Source organism: Trichogramma pretiosum, unplaced genomic scaffold, assembly GCF_000599845.2.
Source record: "Trichogramma pretiosum strain Unisexual culture from Peru unplaced genomic scaffold, Tpre_2.0 scaffold39, whole genome shotgun sequence".
Classification (NCBI taxonomy): Eukaryota; Metazoa; Arthropoda; class Insecta; order Hymenoptera; family Trichogrammatidae; genus Trichogramma; species Trichogramma pretiosum.
In genome coordinates this window covers 1,206,449-1,225,731 of record NW_019640828.1, presented here as the reverse complement: position 1 = coordinate 1,225,731, position 19,283 = coordinate 1,206,449, and the positions used below count along the sequence as shown (strand labels likewise).

The following is a 19,283-nucleotide window of genomic DNA, read 5'->3' as shown; positions in this document are numbered from 1 at the left end:
TCTTCGCATAAATATACCAACGCGGAGACGTTTCGTTTTGCGAAAGTTCTTACGGGAAGTCCGCATTGAATTTATAGAGGGCGGCACGCGTCGATGAAATTACCCGCGAACAGAGAGCCGCGTCGTCGTTGTCGTCCGCTGCTAGTTGCTACTTCTTGGTAGCATCATAATATGGCATCGGATGTCATACACACAACAAATCGCTGCACGTAGGTTACGCGCAAGAATATAATAATTGACGTTTGATCAAACAGTTCAGAAAACCCCGTCGATCATGTACAATCAATGCTGCGTGCCCGGCTGCGACAGCAGCACGAGATTCAAAACGGATAATCTGTCGTTTCACAGCTTTCCCAAGCTCGACAGGTTCATCTTCGTGAAGACGAATCTCGGTAACATCAAGAAAATCAGTGCGCGCAAACTCTGGGCCAAGCGACTGAGGCTGTCGGCTGATGTAGCCAATTCCTGGCGTGTCTGCTCGAAGCACTTCAAGGCGGACGATTACTTATCCAGCAGTATGTTATGGAACTATTTTGACATCTTGTGGAATCAAGAATTTGTCTTTAATGAATGTTTTCGTTGTTGCACAGGTCTAGATAAAAAAGTCAAACGATTGAAGAATATTGCAATACCCTCGGTTGAACTGCCTGAACCAAGCGTTGCCAGAAAAGTACCACTAGCGAAGCAGAAAAAAAATAAAGCTAGAGCAGCCAGAGCTGCAGCGCGTTTGTCCAGAGTGACTCCAGCGTAAGTTGTGTTATCGTTGGTGATTTTGGTTTGTTTTTAAAATAAACTCTATGCTTATTTTCATTTTAGAATACTCAAAAAACCACAAGCTGTAAATGTGAAAGAAACAGAAAATGAGAAAGAAGATCAGCATAACTCTGATTCTGAAGTAAATGCACTTTTTGAAGAATGGATTCCAGACGGTGAAGAAACTTACGACCAAAGTGCTTCAGCACAGATTGACAGTAACATAGATCAAGTGGATCAAATTCCAGAATTGATATCTGTAGGCACCCAAACAGAATGTACTTGCTCAGAAAATAACACAAAGAATCTCAGTTATCAAGTTAAAGCTGCGCAATTACTCGTGGAAATGAATGAAATTCTAGGCAATGGTGTGGAAGATAAAGATGTAGATAATTACATGCATAATGTTATTTTAAAAGTAACAGAAGAATTTTATTCTGCAGCCCGTAGGTATTATAGAATAGTTATATTCAATCTCATAAAAAATGACGCTCAATTAAGAGCTTTTACTGGTATATGCTTCGATACCCTGGGAGCATTAGCTAAATCATTGGTTATAGATGAAAGTGAGCGGTTTCCTAGAATCGAAATAAGTGTTGAAGCTAGAATTGTTTTATGTTTGATTAAGATGAAATTAAATTTGTCTTTCAAGACGCTTTCATATTTATTTTATATAACTGAGCAAGAATGTAAAACTGCGTTTTTTTCATCCGTGACTGCTTTGAAAAATGTTCTTAAAGCTGCTATATTTTGGCCAACGATAAACAATGTTTCAGAGTCACTTGAGGACAATTTGAATGATATTTATAAACCTACTAGTGTTGTGGATAATGTAGAACTATTGGTACAAGTTAAACCAGTGTGTCTAAATTGTGAAAGATTAGTATCAGGCAGTTCCATTAAAAAAGGTAATTCTCTTGTTGGCTATTCGCAAGCATATGGGAGTCTGAAAAAAATGAAAATATTGCTTGGTTTCTCCACAAGTGGCCTTATTCGTTATGTTGGTAGAGTATTTACTGGTAAAGCTGCAGGAATTGTTGTAACTGATCAGAATCAAATTTCCAAATTACTAACAGTTCAAAAAAATGCAATAATGCAGAATGGCATATTGAGCATTAAAAACAGCACCAATAATTTTCTTGAATTCCTCACATCTTCAAAAGATATAAAATTTCCTTCTGAAAATGACATTAGTAGCAAAGGCAAAAAAACATCAAAAAAAGTAGAAAAGCCACTCGATGTAGTTATTAAAAAGTTTAGGCAGTTTAAAATCTTTCAAAATGAAATACCATCTGAAATAGTGCCCTATATAGATGATATAAGTGTAATAATTTGTGGAGTACTAAACTTGAGTAACTCTGTAATAGTCGATAAGACTAAGACAGCTCAAGTCAATTGATTCATTCCCTTGTTCCAGTTGTTATAGATAAGTTTGTAAATAGAAAGTGTCAAATAAAATTTCTGATTTTAGAAATATATTTTTCACGTAGACGCTTTTTACTCAAGTATATGTATAGAACTAAATATAAAAACTGGTTGTGATAACATGATACGCTTGTACAATGATGAAAATTTTATACAAAAAAAAAAATAATAAAATATTTTTTTACACAAGGATGTGAATAGTAAAAGTTAAAAAAGACGACACTTTGGCAATCTATGCATATTTTTATTTTATTTACAATATATACCAATTTGATTTATCATAACGTTCTTATTAAATTTGCAATGTTTATAAAAATTCACTTTTAAAATTTATAGGTACCAAATATACTGAAAATGATTTATTGATTTTTTTTTTATCAATTTGATTTACAAATCAGTACCAGATGTGCTGCACGTTTTGCACTACACGTCGAGAGATTAAATCACGCCCGGAGATTGACGCATAGTGGGTTATGTACATTTAAATTTTAAAAATTCAATATCTTTTCTTCAAAGCATATTATAATAATAAATCGGCACGCATCGGCAATCCAATCGAAAAATCAATAAGCTTCCTCCGAACGCAATAGACACTGTATTCGAGGAAATGATAACTCAACACAATGATTGAACAATGAAAAAAAAACAACAAAACTATAATAAAAATCAACGCGGCCAACTTTAATTTTTTTCAACGCACACACACATGCACCCACATAAATACGTAATCCGCAAACCATCATTGCGCATAATAAATAGATTTTTTTACCTTTTTCAAATAACATTTCATAGATTCACGTTCATAGAATAATCTGATAAATAATATAATAATGGTAATTGTTTATTTAGGTCAAACTTCAAATATATTTTTTTTTTATCATAGTTATCGTACTTTTTATACATATTATCACGATCAACGTGCGCGCACAGAGCCTCTCTTCGGAATTCCCACGAACAACGTCACACGTAAACTTTACTCTAGTTTTTTTTCGTGGGTTTAATCTATTAATTATATATTTATTATGTATATTTTTTAATCCACCTTAAGGTATTTTTTATGATTCTGCTTTTTTTTTATTATCTTTCGTGCGTAAACGTGGGCTTGGAAAACAACAAATTTACAGATATCACGTTTTATTCAGGAAGGTAAGGGATCGGAGAGAAACATCGTATTGTGTTATAATACTATAGTCGCCGTTTGTTGTACGTCAATGTCTTCTCGAAGGGAAAATAAGTAATAAAAACAAAAAACAACTGCACTTGATACGCATATTTATTACAAACAAACAAACGAAAGAAAACAAGGAAATTCGACAACGAGCAAAATTGACTCCACAGAACCATATATACGATATCTCGCCAGCGAGTAAAATAAAAGTGCCATCCACCTATATATAATACCACTCTGAAATTTTCTCTATAATGGACGCAAAAAAGAAACTCGCGCCTGTGTGCGTGTGTATACGGGACAGCCCGAAGATTTGAGCGATGGACGGATAGCTGTCGCGTAACATACAGATTCCACCCTTTCGATTTTTGAACTTTCGTTTCCAGTTTTTTTTTTTTTTTGTTTTTTTTACAATTAAATTAGAGTCGAGCGCGGCCCGAATATAATCTGCACTTATAATAAGTTGCACGAAAATTACGATACGGGAAAAACGACACGTTCTACGTATCTCCGATATAATATATTTGTGTACATAGATATCGCAATAATGTATATATCATTCATACAAACGTAACGCACAATATATAATAATAATAATAATAATATAATATTTTTGTATTCATTATACTCTCAGAGTTAACGTGGTATTTTTTTATTTTAATTTTACTTTAACACAGAGCAGAGCAGACCTTACACGCTAAGTACGGAGTTTTTTTTGTCTCACACTTTGGCACATCTCGTCCTAAATAATGAAAATACGTTGGAAATAAAAATCCTCACTCTATGTATATATTATTATAACGTGTATCGCCCTATTTACTTTTTTTTTTATAGTCCTGTATTCGCTGCTTCATTTTAATATATTATTTTCGTATATTCTTTATACGCGTATACCATTATTTTTTTAACACATTCAGAAATATGCTTTTTAGGCTCTCAGAGATTGACAAACAATAAAAGAAGAAAAAGAGTAAAATATCAAACGATGTGACACACGCACACGCGTCTCGTCAAACCTTTTCAATTACGTAACTATATCGTATAGAATATAAGTGACTATGTAGAATGTATATTTTTAATGTATATAATGTAGTAACTGTAGTATCAGTAACATTCGAGTTACAGTTTTGTTCATTCGTGACTCTCTTTTCTTTTTTCGTACAACAAAAAAAGAGCGTCGATCGGAGAAAATCACACATCGACTTTGTTGAGACGATCGACACACATTACAATTGTAAACGGCTAATCTCTACATGACGATGTATTATACCCTACGCATGACATGGAATTGTTTTTATTCATCTATTTTTTTTTTACAGTATACAACCGTTTAATTCTTTCTCTAATTAACGTTGACGCGTCGACTCGCGATACACACGTGTTTTTGCCGATCTTTCTTTTTTCCTCTCTCTTTCTTTTGTCGCCGTATACTCAAATACATTCAAAGGCACTGCGCAAGAAAATGTAGTTATAGTCGCCGAAACCACATACGTATATATAATATAATATATTTTGTTATAAACTCAAACGGCATTTAGTAAACGCATCGTCGTCGTCGTCGTCGCCGTCATCGTCGTTGCATATCGCACACACGTACAACACACACACGCACACATAACGAATGGAAATATTTTATTTTCTACATCGTCTCTTATAAATTTGATTTTTTTTCTTTTCACCCTTTTTTTACAAATATTTGACTAAAAAAAAACTATTCTCACGTTACATCGTACAGTTATGTAATATCCTGTTTTGGAAAACTTTGGAAACATTATCAAATTTTATTTTTTTTTGTCAGTATTAGAATCAACGCGCTCGTTATATCCTACGTAGTTGTTGTTTTGTATATAATAATAATAATAATTAATCAATTAATTGAAATTGAGAGTACAGCGCCACCATGAAATCGACAATTACATCATGTATAACAATAATAATGATAATATTTTTACTTTTTTTTGTTGTTTTAATTTTCTTCACCTTTATATTTTATATATTATATAATATATTATTATATAGATTAACGAGTTATTATGGTAAAATATAAAAAACTGGTCCGCAAGCTTATGCTTTCATTTTTCATTTTATGTTATTAATAGTATTATAGTAGTAGTACACTAGTAGTAATAGAGTGTATAACTTATGTACGTGTGTGTGCGTGGGACTTTCAATATACAATACATATCTACCATCCTAATAATAATAATAATAATAATATTCGCTCGTCATTTCTTGCTACCACCATCAGCCGCAGCAGCAGCAGCAGCAGCAGATGCAGCGCCACTGCTCGACTTGTTTCTCGTCTGTTATAACGGCAGACACTTGGCCCTCTTCTGTCCCCCGACGACGACGACGTTGGCAGCGACGGCGGCGGCGGCGGCGGCGACGTTGGTACTCGTGGTCGTGGTCGTGGTCGTGGTCATGGTCATGGTAGTCGTGGTCGTCGTTTGCTGCTGCTGCTGCTGCTGCTGCTGCTGTTCCTTATCGGCGTTAACGTCGGCTGCGAAGCTCTGCTCCTGCTTGAGGGTCTTGTCCTTGTCCTCGACCGAGACGCGGCCCAGCCGCTTCTTCACCCGGAAGGCGGTGGCCTTGGGCGAGGTGGACTCGCTCTGGTTGCGACGCTTCGGGCTCAATTGATTGTTGCCGTTTCCGTTGTTGTTGGTCGCGTCGCTATCGGAATGACGCTGCTGACGACGATTATTACTATTACTATTACTATTACTATTGTTACTAGGCGGCTTCGGTAGCAGCAGCTGATCCTTGGGCGGATCCGGGGCGCGATCCTTCTTGTGCTTGGCTTTGGCGGGTACCACAGTCGTCTTCTCCGTCGTCGGTGTCTCAAACACGTTCGACGGCGACGTCTCTTCCAGCAGCAGCAGCGGTTCCTCGGACTTTTTCGCTCTCCGCTCGTTGGCCGTCGAGGATTTGTCGTCGTCCGCGTAGTCCAGCGACAGGCATCGTTTCTCGAAAAACGACGTCGACGACGACGCATCGACAACCTCTTCTTTCTTCGGTGCCGGTCTTCTCACGCTGTTCTCGCGCTCGATCGACAGGCAGAATTCCTGATCGGTGAGCAGGACGCGCTTGGGAAAGGCCTTGAGCGGCGGCTCCGTCGTCGTCGGGTCGTTGGCGCCGCTGCCGTCCTCGATCGACTTCTCGTCCAACGAGCCGGGGCTCTTCAGCGAGCTCTTGACCTTCTGCAGCTCCTGCAGAAGGTTCAGGGTCTCCTGCGACGGCTCGTGCACCAATTTTCTCTTACCGGTCTGCTCCGGGTTGTCGTCGTCGTCCTCCAATTTTTTACCGTTATCCGGCTCGTAGTTGGCCTTCTCCACGCGCTTCTGCTTCCTCAGCACGGACTTGGTTCTCGTCTGTTGCTTGCTACTACTGCTACTGCTACCAACGCCATTATCCACGGGCTGCTGCTGCTTTTTGCGATCGTCCTTGAGCCTGTCCGTCTCCACCGACTTGGATCTGATCTTGGGCGAGTCCTCGGACGTCCGCTTCTCCAGCGCGGCCTCCTTCGACGAGAAGCCCATGTCGAACGAGGGCGGCATGTTGCTCTGCCTGGCCTGGTGGCTCATCATCAGTCTCCTCAGGGCGTGCTGGCCCTGCTGCGTCCTCAGCTTGTAATCCGCGTAGCTCTCCGTGAACTGATCCTGCCTGGTGATGCTCGAGCTCGAGAAGACCGAGCTGCAGCTGCCCTTGCTGTTGTTGTTGGCCTCGTTGCTGGTGCTCCTGACGCCGATCTCGGCGAACACGGGTGTGGCCACGCGCTCCCTGGCGCAGCTGCTGCTCCTTCCGCTCCAGTTATCGAAAGACGAAGAGGCACCACCCCAACGATCCATGCGACTCTTGCGCCTCTCCAGGGTGCCCTCGGCCGACGACGTAGTCGCCGTCGTCTTGGTCGTCTGCTTCGGCTCGTCCAGATCCTTGTAGACGGCGACGACGCGCTCGGGCGCCGCGCGCTTCGACGGCGAGCACGGGGTATTGGCGCCGGCGCGTCGTTTGGGCGACGCGCCCCAGCTGGCGATCTCCATGGGCGAGTTGAGACTCGCGCGACTCGACGAGGACAGCTGCAGGATGATCTCCTCGCTGGTGGTGACTTTGCAGCGCACCAGCTCGGGGGCAGCGGCAGCGTCGCGACTCGTGACAGGACTCGTCGATTCGCAGCCGGACTCGAGGACGTCGTCTAGCGAGGCGCCACGCAGAGGATCCCGACGCGGTGCCGGTGCCCTGTTATCGCCCTCCACTAGATCCTCCGTCTCGAACGAGTACATCTTCAGCAGGAAGTTCTTGCCGGACTTGCGACGCTCGCCCGTGCTGAATCCGCGAATCTCGTCGCGCCTCTCCCTAGCCATCTTCCTCTCCAGCTCCTCCTTGGCTGCTGCTGCTGCTGCTTTGCTGCTTTTGGATCTACTACTCGGCGTAGCGGCGTCGAAGGTGAACTTGTCCAGAGTCCCGGACGAGCCCGTATTGGTCTCCTCGATGAAGGACTTGTCCACCGCCCGACTGTGGCCGATCTTCTCCAGGTAGGGCTTACCGCCACCCCCTAAAATTCGCGGCGCTATCTTGGCCAGCAGCGGCCTGTCCTCCGTCATCGATATACCGATCTTCTTGAGGAAGGGACGGATGCGCTCCCTCGGCGTCTCGGCTTGGCCGGCCGACTTGTCGTTCAGCCTCTCGCTGCTGTAGTTGGACGAGTTGTCGCTGCTCTTGGATCGGGCCCTCTTGTTTCTCGAGTGCGGCGTCAGGGGTGTGCGGGGGGTGCGAGGCGTCATGACCGGACTGACGTCGGGATTGGGACAGGTCTCGTCGAGCAGGGCTATGGCGTCCTGGAGATCCATGCAGGCCTTGCGCGGCACCGAGGGCGGCCTCTGGTACACGTACTGATGGTGTTGGTGCTGTTGCTGCTGGGAATGAGGATGATGCTCGCTCTCCATGCTGCTGGTACGGGTCGAGCTGGCGGCGTCGTTGTTGTTACCTCCTCCTCCTCGATGATCGAGATTGTGATGATTGTTGTTGTTGGTGCCGCTGCTGGTGTTGCTGCCGTCCTGGTTCAGTGGGTCTGTGCCCAGCGGCTCGATCGTCGACACGGGACTGTCCTGGGAGGGCTCCTCGTACCAGGCACGCACGCGCAGATCCTCCGGGCGCGAGGGCAACGACTGCGAGCCGATCACCGTCTGGCTGCGCATCAACGCGCTGGACTTGGGACTACTGATACTCGTTGTCATTGTTGTTGCTGCTGCTGCTGCGGAAGACGTCGTCGTACTGTTGTGCTGCTGCTGCTGCTGATGCTTCTGTAGACCCACGAGCAAGGCCGCCTCCAACTCGCTGAACTGCTGCTGCTGCTGCTGCTGCTCCTGCTGGGGAGTCGAGGCCTCGCCACGAGGATGATAAGTCGAGCAGGTGGCGAAGGCCGGCTGGGGCGCGGGCCTGCAGGTCTCGGAGACGACGCGGCCCTGGGCGCAGGGCACGGCGGGCTCGCCGCCGTTGCTGGGCGCCTCCTCCGGGGTCAGCGGCAGCGCCGCGCCCCGGCCGAACTCGATGAACCACAGCTCGTCCCGCAACTCGTGTTCTCACTTCTTCTCCGACATGTCCTTGCTGAGGTAGTGCAGCACGTAATGTAGGACCAGATCGTAGCAATACTTGTACTCCGTCTGTGCATGAGAGAGGGAGAGAAAACGAAGAAAGAGGAAGAGATTAGATGCGATGCAGAAGATTCGATGTTTGAATGAAATGACATTTTCGATGAAAATTAATTATTAAATGACTGCACACAAGAACAAAGCGATTTATTTGTAGCGTTAAATATGTACAATACATGCATGACAATTCTAACAAAAATTAGTGCCAGCCTCCGCCGCTACGTGGCGTGGCGCCTTTATCGGTGAATCTGCAAGTGTCAAAGTATAAATAAGCGTATAAATCAAAGCGTATAAACAAAAACAATATGGAATCTTTATGTAAGGATGGCGTGTTTTTTCCTTAACCCGCATGAACCTAACATGCGAAAGAATTGAAATCGATGTGATCTGAATCAAGTTTAAAGAATTTTACATTGAACTCAATGAATTTTATGATTCATGAAAAAGTATTTATATTTATGCACTCAATTGAAATTATTCTACTATTGCTCCGTTTCTTTATTTTTTTTAATACAAATAGAAATCATTGGAAGAATTGTCATCAATTTTTCTATCGAACGAGTGAGTTTTAAAATCTGTTAATTTCAACTAGATAAAAGGTTAGTATTTAAAAAAAAAATCAATACACCGTTCCAAATTCGATCGGGCCAAAATAAAATTTTATCCTCGAATTCTACCATCGGCGAAGTCCTCTCTCGATCAAACGTAATAAGATATAGAAATACAAAAAAAGTAAAAATAAAAACAAAATACGAGTACAAGCGAGACAGTAATCGAGCTCTACGTATGAAACGTAATCTCTAATTTTCAAAAAAAAAAAAACAAAAACAGGCCGATTACTGTTTCGCCGCAAAAATACTCGTTTTCTCCAAAAATTACTGAAACGTTGCCGTATAATATCCCATCGGCTCTCATTACTTTTTCCATTTCGAAGCTTTTTTTGAGCTATTCGTAGCTGTTTGGGAGCTATTCGTAGTTCTTTGGGAGCTATTCCTGCTTTCCATGACGGGCCACGCGCTCATCGGCGGACTAGTGTAACTCACGTCGGGTTTCGGCACTTTGTGATTTGAACCGTCGATGGGGTAGGCCGCCAGGTAATGCGCTAAGACGTGATAAGTGTACGTGTACTCCAGCTACGAAAAAAAAAGAACAACGACGACAACGGCGACGACATGCAAATGAATATAATGATTACGATAAACATGCTGAAAAAAATTGCGTTATCCTCTCTTGCGATAATTGCGCAAGCGTGCCATTAATCAGCCATCGATCGCGCCGTGCAATTTTACATTATATATATATGCTAGTGTATCGGTCGACGCTTATCTTACCGGACTCTGTATGAGCTGGGGCCGATGCCTGCGCACCGTCTTGACGGCCTGGAACACGTCCACCTCGCCGTGCTGTATGACCTGCTCGATGCAGGCGTTGGCGGCGCAGTAGACGCCGCAGCGACTCCGGCCGTCGGGCGACACCACCGCGACGGGCCCGTACGAGGTGTGCTGTCGCCAGCGCTCCACCATGTTCATCATCTCGACGAGGCTGTTGGTCGACGTGGGCACCATCTGGCCCATCGGCCAGCAGATCAGCTGGAACAGCTGGACCGTCTTCGGGGGCGCCTTTATGCCTGCCATTAACTCGGTAAGAGAAACGATTTTCTTGTTTATCCGAAAGACCTTTTGATTCGGTTTGGTTGGTTGGTTGATTGGTTGGTTGTTGCAGCGCAGTAGTTGTTATCCAGTCGAAAGTTGGAAGAAGTTTTTATTGAAGCGAGGCAGCAGCGCCGGGCAGCCATGTATAAGGGTTGTCGACACCGCCGCCCACCACCAAACACACGCCAGCGCCAAGTGGTGGTAGTATTTTTTTTTTGGTTGGTTTTGGTTTGTTTTGGTTAGCGTAGAGCGGAGAAGAGCGTAGAGCGTAGAGAAGAAGACAGAGGAGGCGGAAGAAGGCGCGCAAATCCCAAAAAACAGAAGAGAAAAAAACCCAAGAGAGTTTTTTTTTTGTTCACGAATTCGATACTTACTTCGCCGTCAAGGAATTGTTTGTGTATGTTAACTACCCAAGTTTTGATGTTGGAGTAATGATTGTGGCTGATGTGCTCGATGGTGAATACGGGCCCGTACTTCTTGGTCTTGCAGTGGCGGCCGTCGGGCCAGAAGGACGGATAGCTGGTGGAGTCGGCGGGCGGCACGCAGAGCACGACGACCGCCGAGCACTCGTAGTCGTAGACGAGGGACCAGAACTCGCCGAGGCAGCGCGACATCGGCCACTCGGTCACGATGTACTCCCGGGGTTTCGTGTAGCCCTGAGGACATTGGAAAGAGCTTTGGTTTACGGAGAGAGATGGACAAAATTTAACCTGAATTAAATCGGGTTCGTGGTATAATTACGTCAACGAAGACGGCGTTGATGTAGTCCGTGAAGGTGTTGCCCTGGAAGCTCGTCAGGTAAGGTCGGAAGTTGTCCGCTGGACAGAAAAAAATGTCGGTGAGATAAATATGATATTTAATGAGATTTATACATTTTCAGAAAAAACTGCGTGAATTATTTCGTTGGATTTCAGACATTCACGTTGTTGTTGTTTTTATAGGATGACGATTAAAAAATTGCCATTCAAAGTTTTTTGAAATACATCACGATTGATTAGGTCTTTTATAAGGACTTTTCTATTACAATAATATCTATGGTTGAAAGGGAGAACCGACCAACTCCATTTATTTCGAAATCGCGTTTATGACATAAAAAAACTATGTTTAGTGTAAACTTTGATGTGCAAATGCCAGAAAGTCCGAAAATTTGATCTACAGCTTGGTACAGCAGAATGCCAAACCGACCAAGTCCACCTGTGCGAGCTCCAAAACGCGATATCTATTTAGTATTTTTTACTGAATATTTGATATTACTTGCTTGAACTTCGTACTTAGTTACTTCCAACTTGCTTGAAGCACAGTTTGAAGAAAAAGTTTTTTGCGACATATGTACACAACTTATACTTCAAACATATTTCTTAAAACGCTACAATAAAATTTTTTACTGAATATTTGATATTACTTGCTTGAACTTATAAATTGATTTTCGCCCTGTCACTTGCAGATTTCATCTGCAAGAGGTACCTGCCATCTAGATTTTGTTAGAAATCTTAATCCCGGATTCCGAAAGGGCATTAAATTTTACGTCAAATTATATATGTGCGAAGCATTTTCAATGTCTAAAACATAGAAAAAGTTGCATTTACAAGGGAAATTTCGTCATTCTGAAAAGTAATGGGTTAATGTTGCTGCATTTACTTAGGTTTAAACTTTCACCTCAAGATTCGTAAATATTATCAAATTCAAGTTAGTTAATTCAATGTGCAATATTATCAGATAGTCGCTAACGAAATTCCAAGTGAGTAAGATGGAGATTCTCTTTTGAGAAACCTTGGGTGTACTTATACAGATATGTTGACTTTGCCACTTGCAGATTTATAAATAATGGTACACTCGCCCTCTAGCGGTGGAGACTCAAACTGGTGTTCACGTATTCACAGTACTTACAGAAAAGTCAACATTTTCAATCCAAGAGTCACGTAAGTGTAACAAAACCAACATAAAAATCAACATAGAAGGTATTGGAATATGTCACTCACGCGGCACGACGAGGACGTCGCGATTCTTCTCGCGATTGTCGGCCCTGTGGCCGCCGGCGCAGTCGCCGATGGTGAAGCGCGGCGTCTGCTTGCAGACCTTGTTGTACTCGCGCACGTACTCGTTGTTGCGCGTGCGCGGATCCTTGATGCTCTTGCTCTTGAGGCGTTCCGAGAGCTCGCCCACCGGGAACCAGGTGATGCCGCAGCTGATGAACTCCTCGAGGGTGTCGTAGACGAATCTGTACTGGTCCTGTTTTCGGGCGCACACACATATAGATACACGTGTATGCGTAGACTTTTCTTTCGTTTGATTTAGTTTTTCACGCTGCTTACCATATTTTCAATGAGACCCCGCCTGGCGTCTCTCAGTTTGTTGAAGTAGCCGAATATGTCGAAGGCGTCCTGCTCCTCGCCGAGCTCGAGGTTCGCGTCGATCATCAGGAACACTCCCGTCCTGCCACCTCCGTCGCTGCAAATATTGGAAAAAAAAAAATAATTTATCATAACGATCGTTCACTCGATTTCTTGCGCCCCCGCGCGAAACACTCACTTGCAATGAACGACCATAGGTCCATCGTTGGTGGGCATCGAGTTGAGCATCGATCGGACGCGCCGGCGAAACTCCAGCACGGCGTTGCTGAAGGGATTCGTGTGGCAGTGCCACTCGGTGTAGTGGAACTGAAAAATCTTGCGCTCCTCCGTGATCGTCTGAAAAAGTTCATTTGGATACTTTAAATATTTTCTCTCTCGTGCGCGCGCCAAGTCGCTATCGGAGAGTGGCATTTACTCGCATTGAAAAACGATAAATTGAAAAGTTTCGCGTCGTAAAACATGTCGCATAATGCATCGGGTGTAATTTACGTGTATTAAGCACTTACGGTCCTCGTCGGGTCCATTTTGTACATCCTCAGCGTCCTGATGCGAAAGTTGGCCAGCTCCTCCTCGTCCAGGACGCGCACCGTGATCTCGCCGTAGGTCTCCTCCTTGTCGCGGTCCACCGGCCAATACTGCGTGCACATCACCTGCGTGACGTACAAAATCGATTAATTATCGTGTAGAGATGACACGTCGACTCGTTCATTTTTGAGAAAAAGAAAAAAAAACGATGACGATGAAAAATGTCCGGCACCAACTGTGCGCATCGCTGCTATACACTATACGTGTTTATTACTTATCAGCGCGTGAAAAATATTTCTTTTTTTTCTTTTGGCGCGCGAAAATTCATTAGTCAACTTCGCGAAAAGCGTTTACGCGTGTATCGACGAGAGAGAGAGAGACGTTGAAATATTACCACCCGTCGTCGGCGCCTCGCCTCGCCTCGCGGAACGTTTGATTCCCTTCGATTTGTCATACAGCGTTGAAATAACAGAAGCTGCGACGGCCCCAACGTCGGCAAAAGTAAATAGACAGTACTAAAAGCCGCTACGGAAGCTTTACTGTATACGTCTGACCTCTCGCTTTTATTTATATTATTATTATTATTATATATAGTTGGCCGTTGTAATAATATATAAGCGCGTCCAGAGAGAGGACGAGTGTCTGCGCCCGAGAGATATTAAACTCGTTACGTAACGTACCTTATATACTGCTGGGTCAGACTGCGCGGAGATACATATACGTATACGCATATATGCATAATACGTTACGACCCCTCGTGTAACATCAAGAGCTGGTGTAGCGGTAATTTCGCGCGTTCCAAGTTTCGCCCCCGCTACGGAGGCTATAAAAGGATATGCGCGCGCGCGATATGCAGATGTATGTAAAACTATATATCCACTGCAAAACATTTCCCGTTATCCATTGTATCGAAGTCCGAGATTTTTGAGACAAGAAAAACAGCTCTTACGATCCGAAGGAAATGTTTTGACAAAAAAGCCGCGCGTATACTGGATGAGAGAGAGAGAGAGACTTTTTAATATGTAGGTCAGCTCGAACCGATCTAGTCTCTTTTTTTTCTCTCTCTCTCTCTCCATCTCTCTCTCTCTCTCTCTCTCTCACGGACGAGTCGTGGAAAAAGATAGTTTACGACGAGCGAGCTTGCGGGGTCGGATAAGAGGCTTGAAAAATGTCAAAGTCTCTCTCTCTCTCTCTGTCTCTCTTTCTCATTAATGCCTTCAGCCGCACCGTTAATCGCGCCTGCTGCACTGCTGCTGCTTGACCTAATACTTAGCCATTGTAACATTTGCGCGACATTTTCGTCGTAGCTTCTCTTCTCTCTCTTTCTCTCTCCGCTTTTATTGTACATGGTAAATGAATTACTCCGAGCTCTCTGGACTGTCTCTCTCTCTCTCGGGCTAGTAAATTGAAATTCCTTGCGCACGATTCGACAATGCGTATATAATGCGCTCGCTGGGACGAGCTACGAGAGTATAAGAGAGGTCATTAATTTTCGACGGAGAAAAAGATGCTCTTTCCGCGCGCAAGCTCGCAAAATGCAATTTTACGTTGTGCGTCTCTTCTCTCGCGTACAGCTATATATACGTGCGTGGGTGTGTTCGCGCGCGTTGTAGTTTATATACCATGCTTTTACAACGATATACGTCGAGAGAGTAAAGTATAACGAAAGTAGAGGAAAAAAAAATAACAATAACGGCGATTGATCGATCGTTTCGAGTCTCGCGTTAGGACTGTGTATTTTTAAATATATTTGTTGTGAAATATATTTACATCGAATGTATACCTCTCTTACGAAAAAAGTGATGGATAGTAGAGTTAAAGAATACTTTGACAATTTCGAAACCGTGGCTTTACTTATGCAAGTATGTTTACTTCGTCAATTGCAGATTTTAACGGATAAAAGTACTCGCCATCTAGTGGCAGAGACCAGCTTAATTATGAGCGAATTTTACACTGCATCAGTATGTAACGTTAACCATTACTAAAACCGTACTTATACAATGACTTCTACTGTTCGACTCGCGGGTTTGTAGGTGATTATGTATTCGCCATCCAGCGGCGAAGACTGACATATAATACCGGTACTTTTACATTAAATTTTAACAAAGATTTGATTAAAGTTCGGTATCGTTTATTGCAATTTTTAACATCTGATTTTAAATAATAGTGTTCATTATGTACGAACGATTAGAATCATTATCGAAACGAAGAACTATTTTTCTTTTCGCCTCTCGCTCGCGACGTATATAAAACATTTCGATAAATTTTTTTTTCTACTTTCCGAAGCAGCCGGCTTTTCATTCGGCAAAGGGTAGATTGATTCGTCGCAACGTTCGGAAATCCGCGAGTGGATTCGTGATAAAAAAAACGGAAAATAGTGCGTGAACGAGTGATCCGAGGAAACTTATTTGTACTGCACTGTGCTATACGTACCTTGATGAAATCGAACGTTTTGGTGAGCATGACGATGCAGCTGGCGTTCTGCTCCCAGACGAGCCGCCAAAAATCGCAGACCGTATAGTCGTTGGGTCCCTGGGTTACGATGTAGGCATTCGGTTTCAGTATACTCTGCGAAGAGGGCCAACAAAAGATTAATTTTCCTTTCGTTCATAATAAAGAGATATCATTATACGAGATACGTATATGTAGAGTTGAGAGGAGCACTTACACTGACGTGCGAGGCATTTATGTAATCCGAGCCTGGTACACCTTCGATCGGCTTCAGCACCACTCGGTTGTAGTCGTCTGCGTAGGAAGAAGAAGAAGAAGAAGAAATTGAGAGCAGCTTCGCTATTAGCTTCCCTTATTTTATTTTATTTTTGTATCGACCGATATAGCATTTCTCTCGTCCCTTTTTTTACTCTATACATATATATATATTGCGCTCGATTGCGAGACGCTGCGCGCCGCGCGAAACTCATTGGCCCCGAGAGTAGAAACGGGGGCGAGTAATAAAATTGTTTTGCGCAAAGATTCAGTCAAGAGCTGCTGTTACGCTACGTCGTCCTAGTCGCGCGGACGTCTGCGCGACGCGGCGCGATGAGAAAATAAACCGACCGAGCGGTTAATTAAAGTAAGCGCGAGGATATATACTTTTTTTTTGTAATAGAGAGAAGTTCATCGACGACGAAGATTGACGGGGCGATAGAAATTTTAATTTTTTTGTTCAAACGGTGATAAATTCTTCAGAAAACTTACATGGAATACATTTTGAATTCGTATTCTTGTGCTTGTTTATCTCCTTGTTGGCGGCCTTGCTCGTGTGAGGCTTGGCCCTCGTTCCCTCCTGCAACAGATAAATACCGACGAAAAAAAAAAAAATGAAGAAAACGAATGATTTAGTGAGAATAAAACAAATTTGCGCGCGCCAGAGCGCGAAAAAAAGCCACGCGCGCGTGACACGTTCTATCCCACTTTTCTTTTATTCATCTCGGCGATGCAGAGGCGGCGACGACGACGACGGTGGCGGCGGCTCTTTCACGCACATGTCGCCCATGCGTTTCTTTCGTTTTCTCTCTACGCTTATATTTTTCATCATTATTATTATTATTTTCTTCCCTTTTTTTTTTTAACTCAAAGTTACAAAAATGACACGCCGATGATACGCTTGATATATACGTTAAAAAAAAAACCTGTCGTTTGCATTCGCTACACGTCCTTTGCAAGAAATATTTTGACGTGTATACGTATGCGCGACGCCGCTGCCCGCCGCCCGTTGCCGCCGCAGTGTCGCCAGCCATGAAGTTCAAGTGGAAAGTTCTGAACGTGACGCGGGGATGATTTTTTTTTCGCTCTATATTTTTTTTTCTATTTTATTTTATTTTTTACAAGATAATAACGCCATCGCATGAATGTATTGCTCATTTCTTTTATGAGAGAGGAAAAAACTTGAGGTAAAATAATAAACGTGGTTTTTTTGTTTGCCACAAAGCTGAATGCGACATGTATATAGCGAAAACGTGATATATTATACGTTGCATCTGTAAATGAATGCCCGCCGAATGAGAATTATTATGTAAGCGTACGCATTCTCATGGAAAAAATGTTTAATTTTAAAAAGTAGTAAATTACATGCGACTTAGCTATATAGGGGGTACCCTACTCGAAAATAAATATCCAAAAAACGGAAAACTCCAATCTCGCGCTGGGCTATAGGGCTCTTTCATAGAGCATAATAATATACCTCGACTCCAAATTTACAATAAAGAAGGAGCAACGAAAAAAAAAATGTTTAATTTCAAAATTTCGCCTCGGCTGTAAAGGCATCCCAACTGTAAGTAATTTATATATACAATATTTTGAATTTCGCCCCGGAGAGCTTATTACACGCGCGTGCCCCAGGAAAGCTCTGCCTCTCTCTCTCTCATATTTATATATATCTGTATAAAATACGTCAGCTTTTTGCAGGCGCGTGCGATTTTCGACCTTCTAATTGGTATATTTACCGGAGAGATCTCCGCAGAACTGGAATTCTCTCTCTCTCTCTCCTTTATATATTTTGCGATTTAATTAAATTCCCCTTTTCGTGTAACCGAAAAATTTCCGAGTACACAAGCGCGCGGCAGCAGAGAGATAGTTTACTTACACGCTTATATTGCCTTCGAAAAAAACCTCCGAAGCCGTACACTTTTCAATCTTGACATATCGGGGGGAAGAAAAAAAAATCAACATTTATGAGCTTTCTCTCATTTTTATTTTTTTTTTTTTTTGGTCCGTAACCGATTCGTATATAAAGAAGAGTAGTGCAGTAACGCAGAAAGATTTCTCTCTCTCTCTCTCTATTTTTGTACAATCTCGAATCTCGACATTAGACGAATGCGTTGCTAGTGCCGCTGCTGCTGCAACTCCCGCGGTACTTTATTAACTTTCTCTTTGGATCCGACTCTTTCTCCTCCTCCTCCTCCCGCGTCCTACGCCCTGACATCGCAGTTTGCTGCTGCTGCTGCTGCCTTTCTGCAGCAAAACTTTTCCCCCGACCACACGCACAGCTGAGCTATTGCTGCCCTCACACGTGTATAAGTGTGTACTACTACTCTCACTACTACTACTACAACGAAGGTATGTATCGGTGAATTTATTTACTCTCTCTCTCTCTCTCTCACGCTGCGCAGTAGCTATATAGTATAGCCCTCGTATATAGCTGTAGTTTTTATTTTTAAAAGCTAGTAAATACTTATTCTATTATCGTCTTGCGAAATAGTTTCGCTGTTTTCGTTAGTTTCTTTTTCCTTCTTCTTACTCTCTTATCCTTCAAAGAATGTATACAAACAAAAGTTAAGACGAAAGTTCACGTTCGTATGTATACAGTGGTGTAGCGTCGTCGTCTTCGCAGTCGAGCTTTCGCACCGAGTTCCATCTCGCCTCTGTGCGTTGTAGCAGAAATCTTTTTGCGGTGATTAAATTCCCGCGGCTAACGGGCAAACAGCATGTTTTTTTGCTTCCTCGCGCGCCACATCCCATGAATTTCCAAATCAGCGTTTCAAATATATATCATTATTATTATTATTATAAAATACGCAATCTCGTCGCCGAGTTTCCCTACTTATTATACCGTACGACTATCACAGCTCGTTTACTCTCCATTTCTAGAAGTACAAGACGCGAAGAAGAAAAGTTCGCGAGAGTCTCTTGAAAACGTATTTCTCCTTTTTTTTTTTAACTTGCACCAGCAGCAGACACTTCATCTCACCCACACACCTACACATACCTGTGTGCGCACTTATTACGCATACGCAGACGTGTAGTACACTGCAAACTGCTTCCG

At 43.2% G+C, this 19,283-nt stretch overlaps 3 protein-coding genes across 5 annotated transcripts in view; 1 reads left to right on the top strand and 2 right to left on the bottom strand.

Annotated features, from left to right (window-relative positions):
- Positions 1-152: 152 nt before the first annotated feature.
- LOC106659557 lies at positions 153-2,373 on the top strand. The gene is made up of 3 exons (XM_014382155.1): positions 153-515; positions 591-747; positions 817-2,373. Exons 1-3 carry the CDS (start codon positions 275-277, stop codon positions 2,150-2,152), a joined length of 1,734 nt encoding a protein of 577 aa, XP_014237641.1. The 5' UTR covers positions 153-274; the 3' UTR covers positions 2,153-2,373.
- Positions 2,374-5,389: 3,016 nt separating this feature from the next.
- Positions 5,390-8,593, bottom strand: LOC106659611 (myb-like protein Q). The gene has a single exon (XM_014382226.2). It carries the CDS (start codon positions 8,575-8,577, stop codon positions 5,653-5,655), a length of 2,925 nt encoding a protein of 974 aa, XP_014237712.1. The 5' UTR covers positions 8,578-8,593; the 3' UTR covers positions 5,390-5,652.
- A 308-nt stretch (positions 8,594-8,901) lies between these two features.
- The window catches only part of LOC106659613 (receptor-type tyrosine-protein phosphatase kappa), a 95,602-nt gene continuing 85,220 nt past the window's right edge, over positions 8,902-19,283 (bottom strand). For 2 of the 3 annotated variants that reach the window (XM_023463353.1, XM_023463354.1), the window contains exons 4-14: positions 16,718-16,805; positions 16,188-16,264; positions 15,953-16,087; positions 13,501-13,644; positions 13,173-13,330; positions 12,956-13,091; positions 12,623-12,872; positions 11,385-11,461; positions 11,054-11,299; positions 10,323-10,667; positions 8,923-9,003 (exon numbers count right to left, since the gene is read on the bottom strand). In XM_023463353.1, coding sequence (XP_023319121.1) covers positions 8,923-9,003; positions 10,323-10,667; positions 11,054-11,299; positions 11,385-11,461; positions 12,623-12,872; positions 12,956-13,091; positions 13,173-13,330; positions 13,501-13,644; positions 15,953-16,087; positions 16,188-16,264; positions 16,718-16,805 — 1,737 coding nt within the window. Of the gene's footprint in view, positions 9,004-10,322; positions 10,668-11,053; positions 11,300-11,384; positions 11,462-12,622; positions 12,873-12,955; positions 13,092-13,172; positions 13,331-13,500; positions 13,645-15,952; positions 16,088-16,187; positions 16,265-16,717; positions 16,806-19,283 lie in introns of all 3 variants that reach the window. The other variant, XM_014382229.2, reaches the window with a different exon arrangement.

Bases quoted from the DNA above. Each gene is read 5' to 3' on its own strand.
- LOC106659611 (XM_014382226.2), bottom strand. From the start codon at position 8,577: ATGACAACGAGTATCAGTAGTCCCAAGTCCAGCGCGTTGATGCGCAGC.
- LOC106659557 (XM_014382155.1), top strand. From the start codon at position 275: ATGTACAATCAATGCTGCGTGCCCGGCTGCGACAGCAGCACGAGATTC. The intron at 516-590 runs GTATGTTATGGA...GTTGTTGCACAG, and splicing joins GGACGATTACTTATCCAGCA to GTCTAGATAAAAAAGTCAAA. The intron at 748-816 runs GTAAGTTGTGTT...TTTTCATTTTAG, and splicing joins TTGTCCAGAGTGACTCCAGC to AATACTCAAAAAACCACAAG.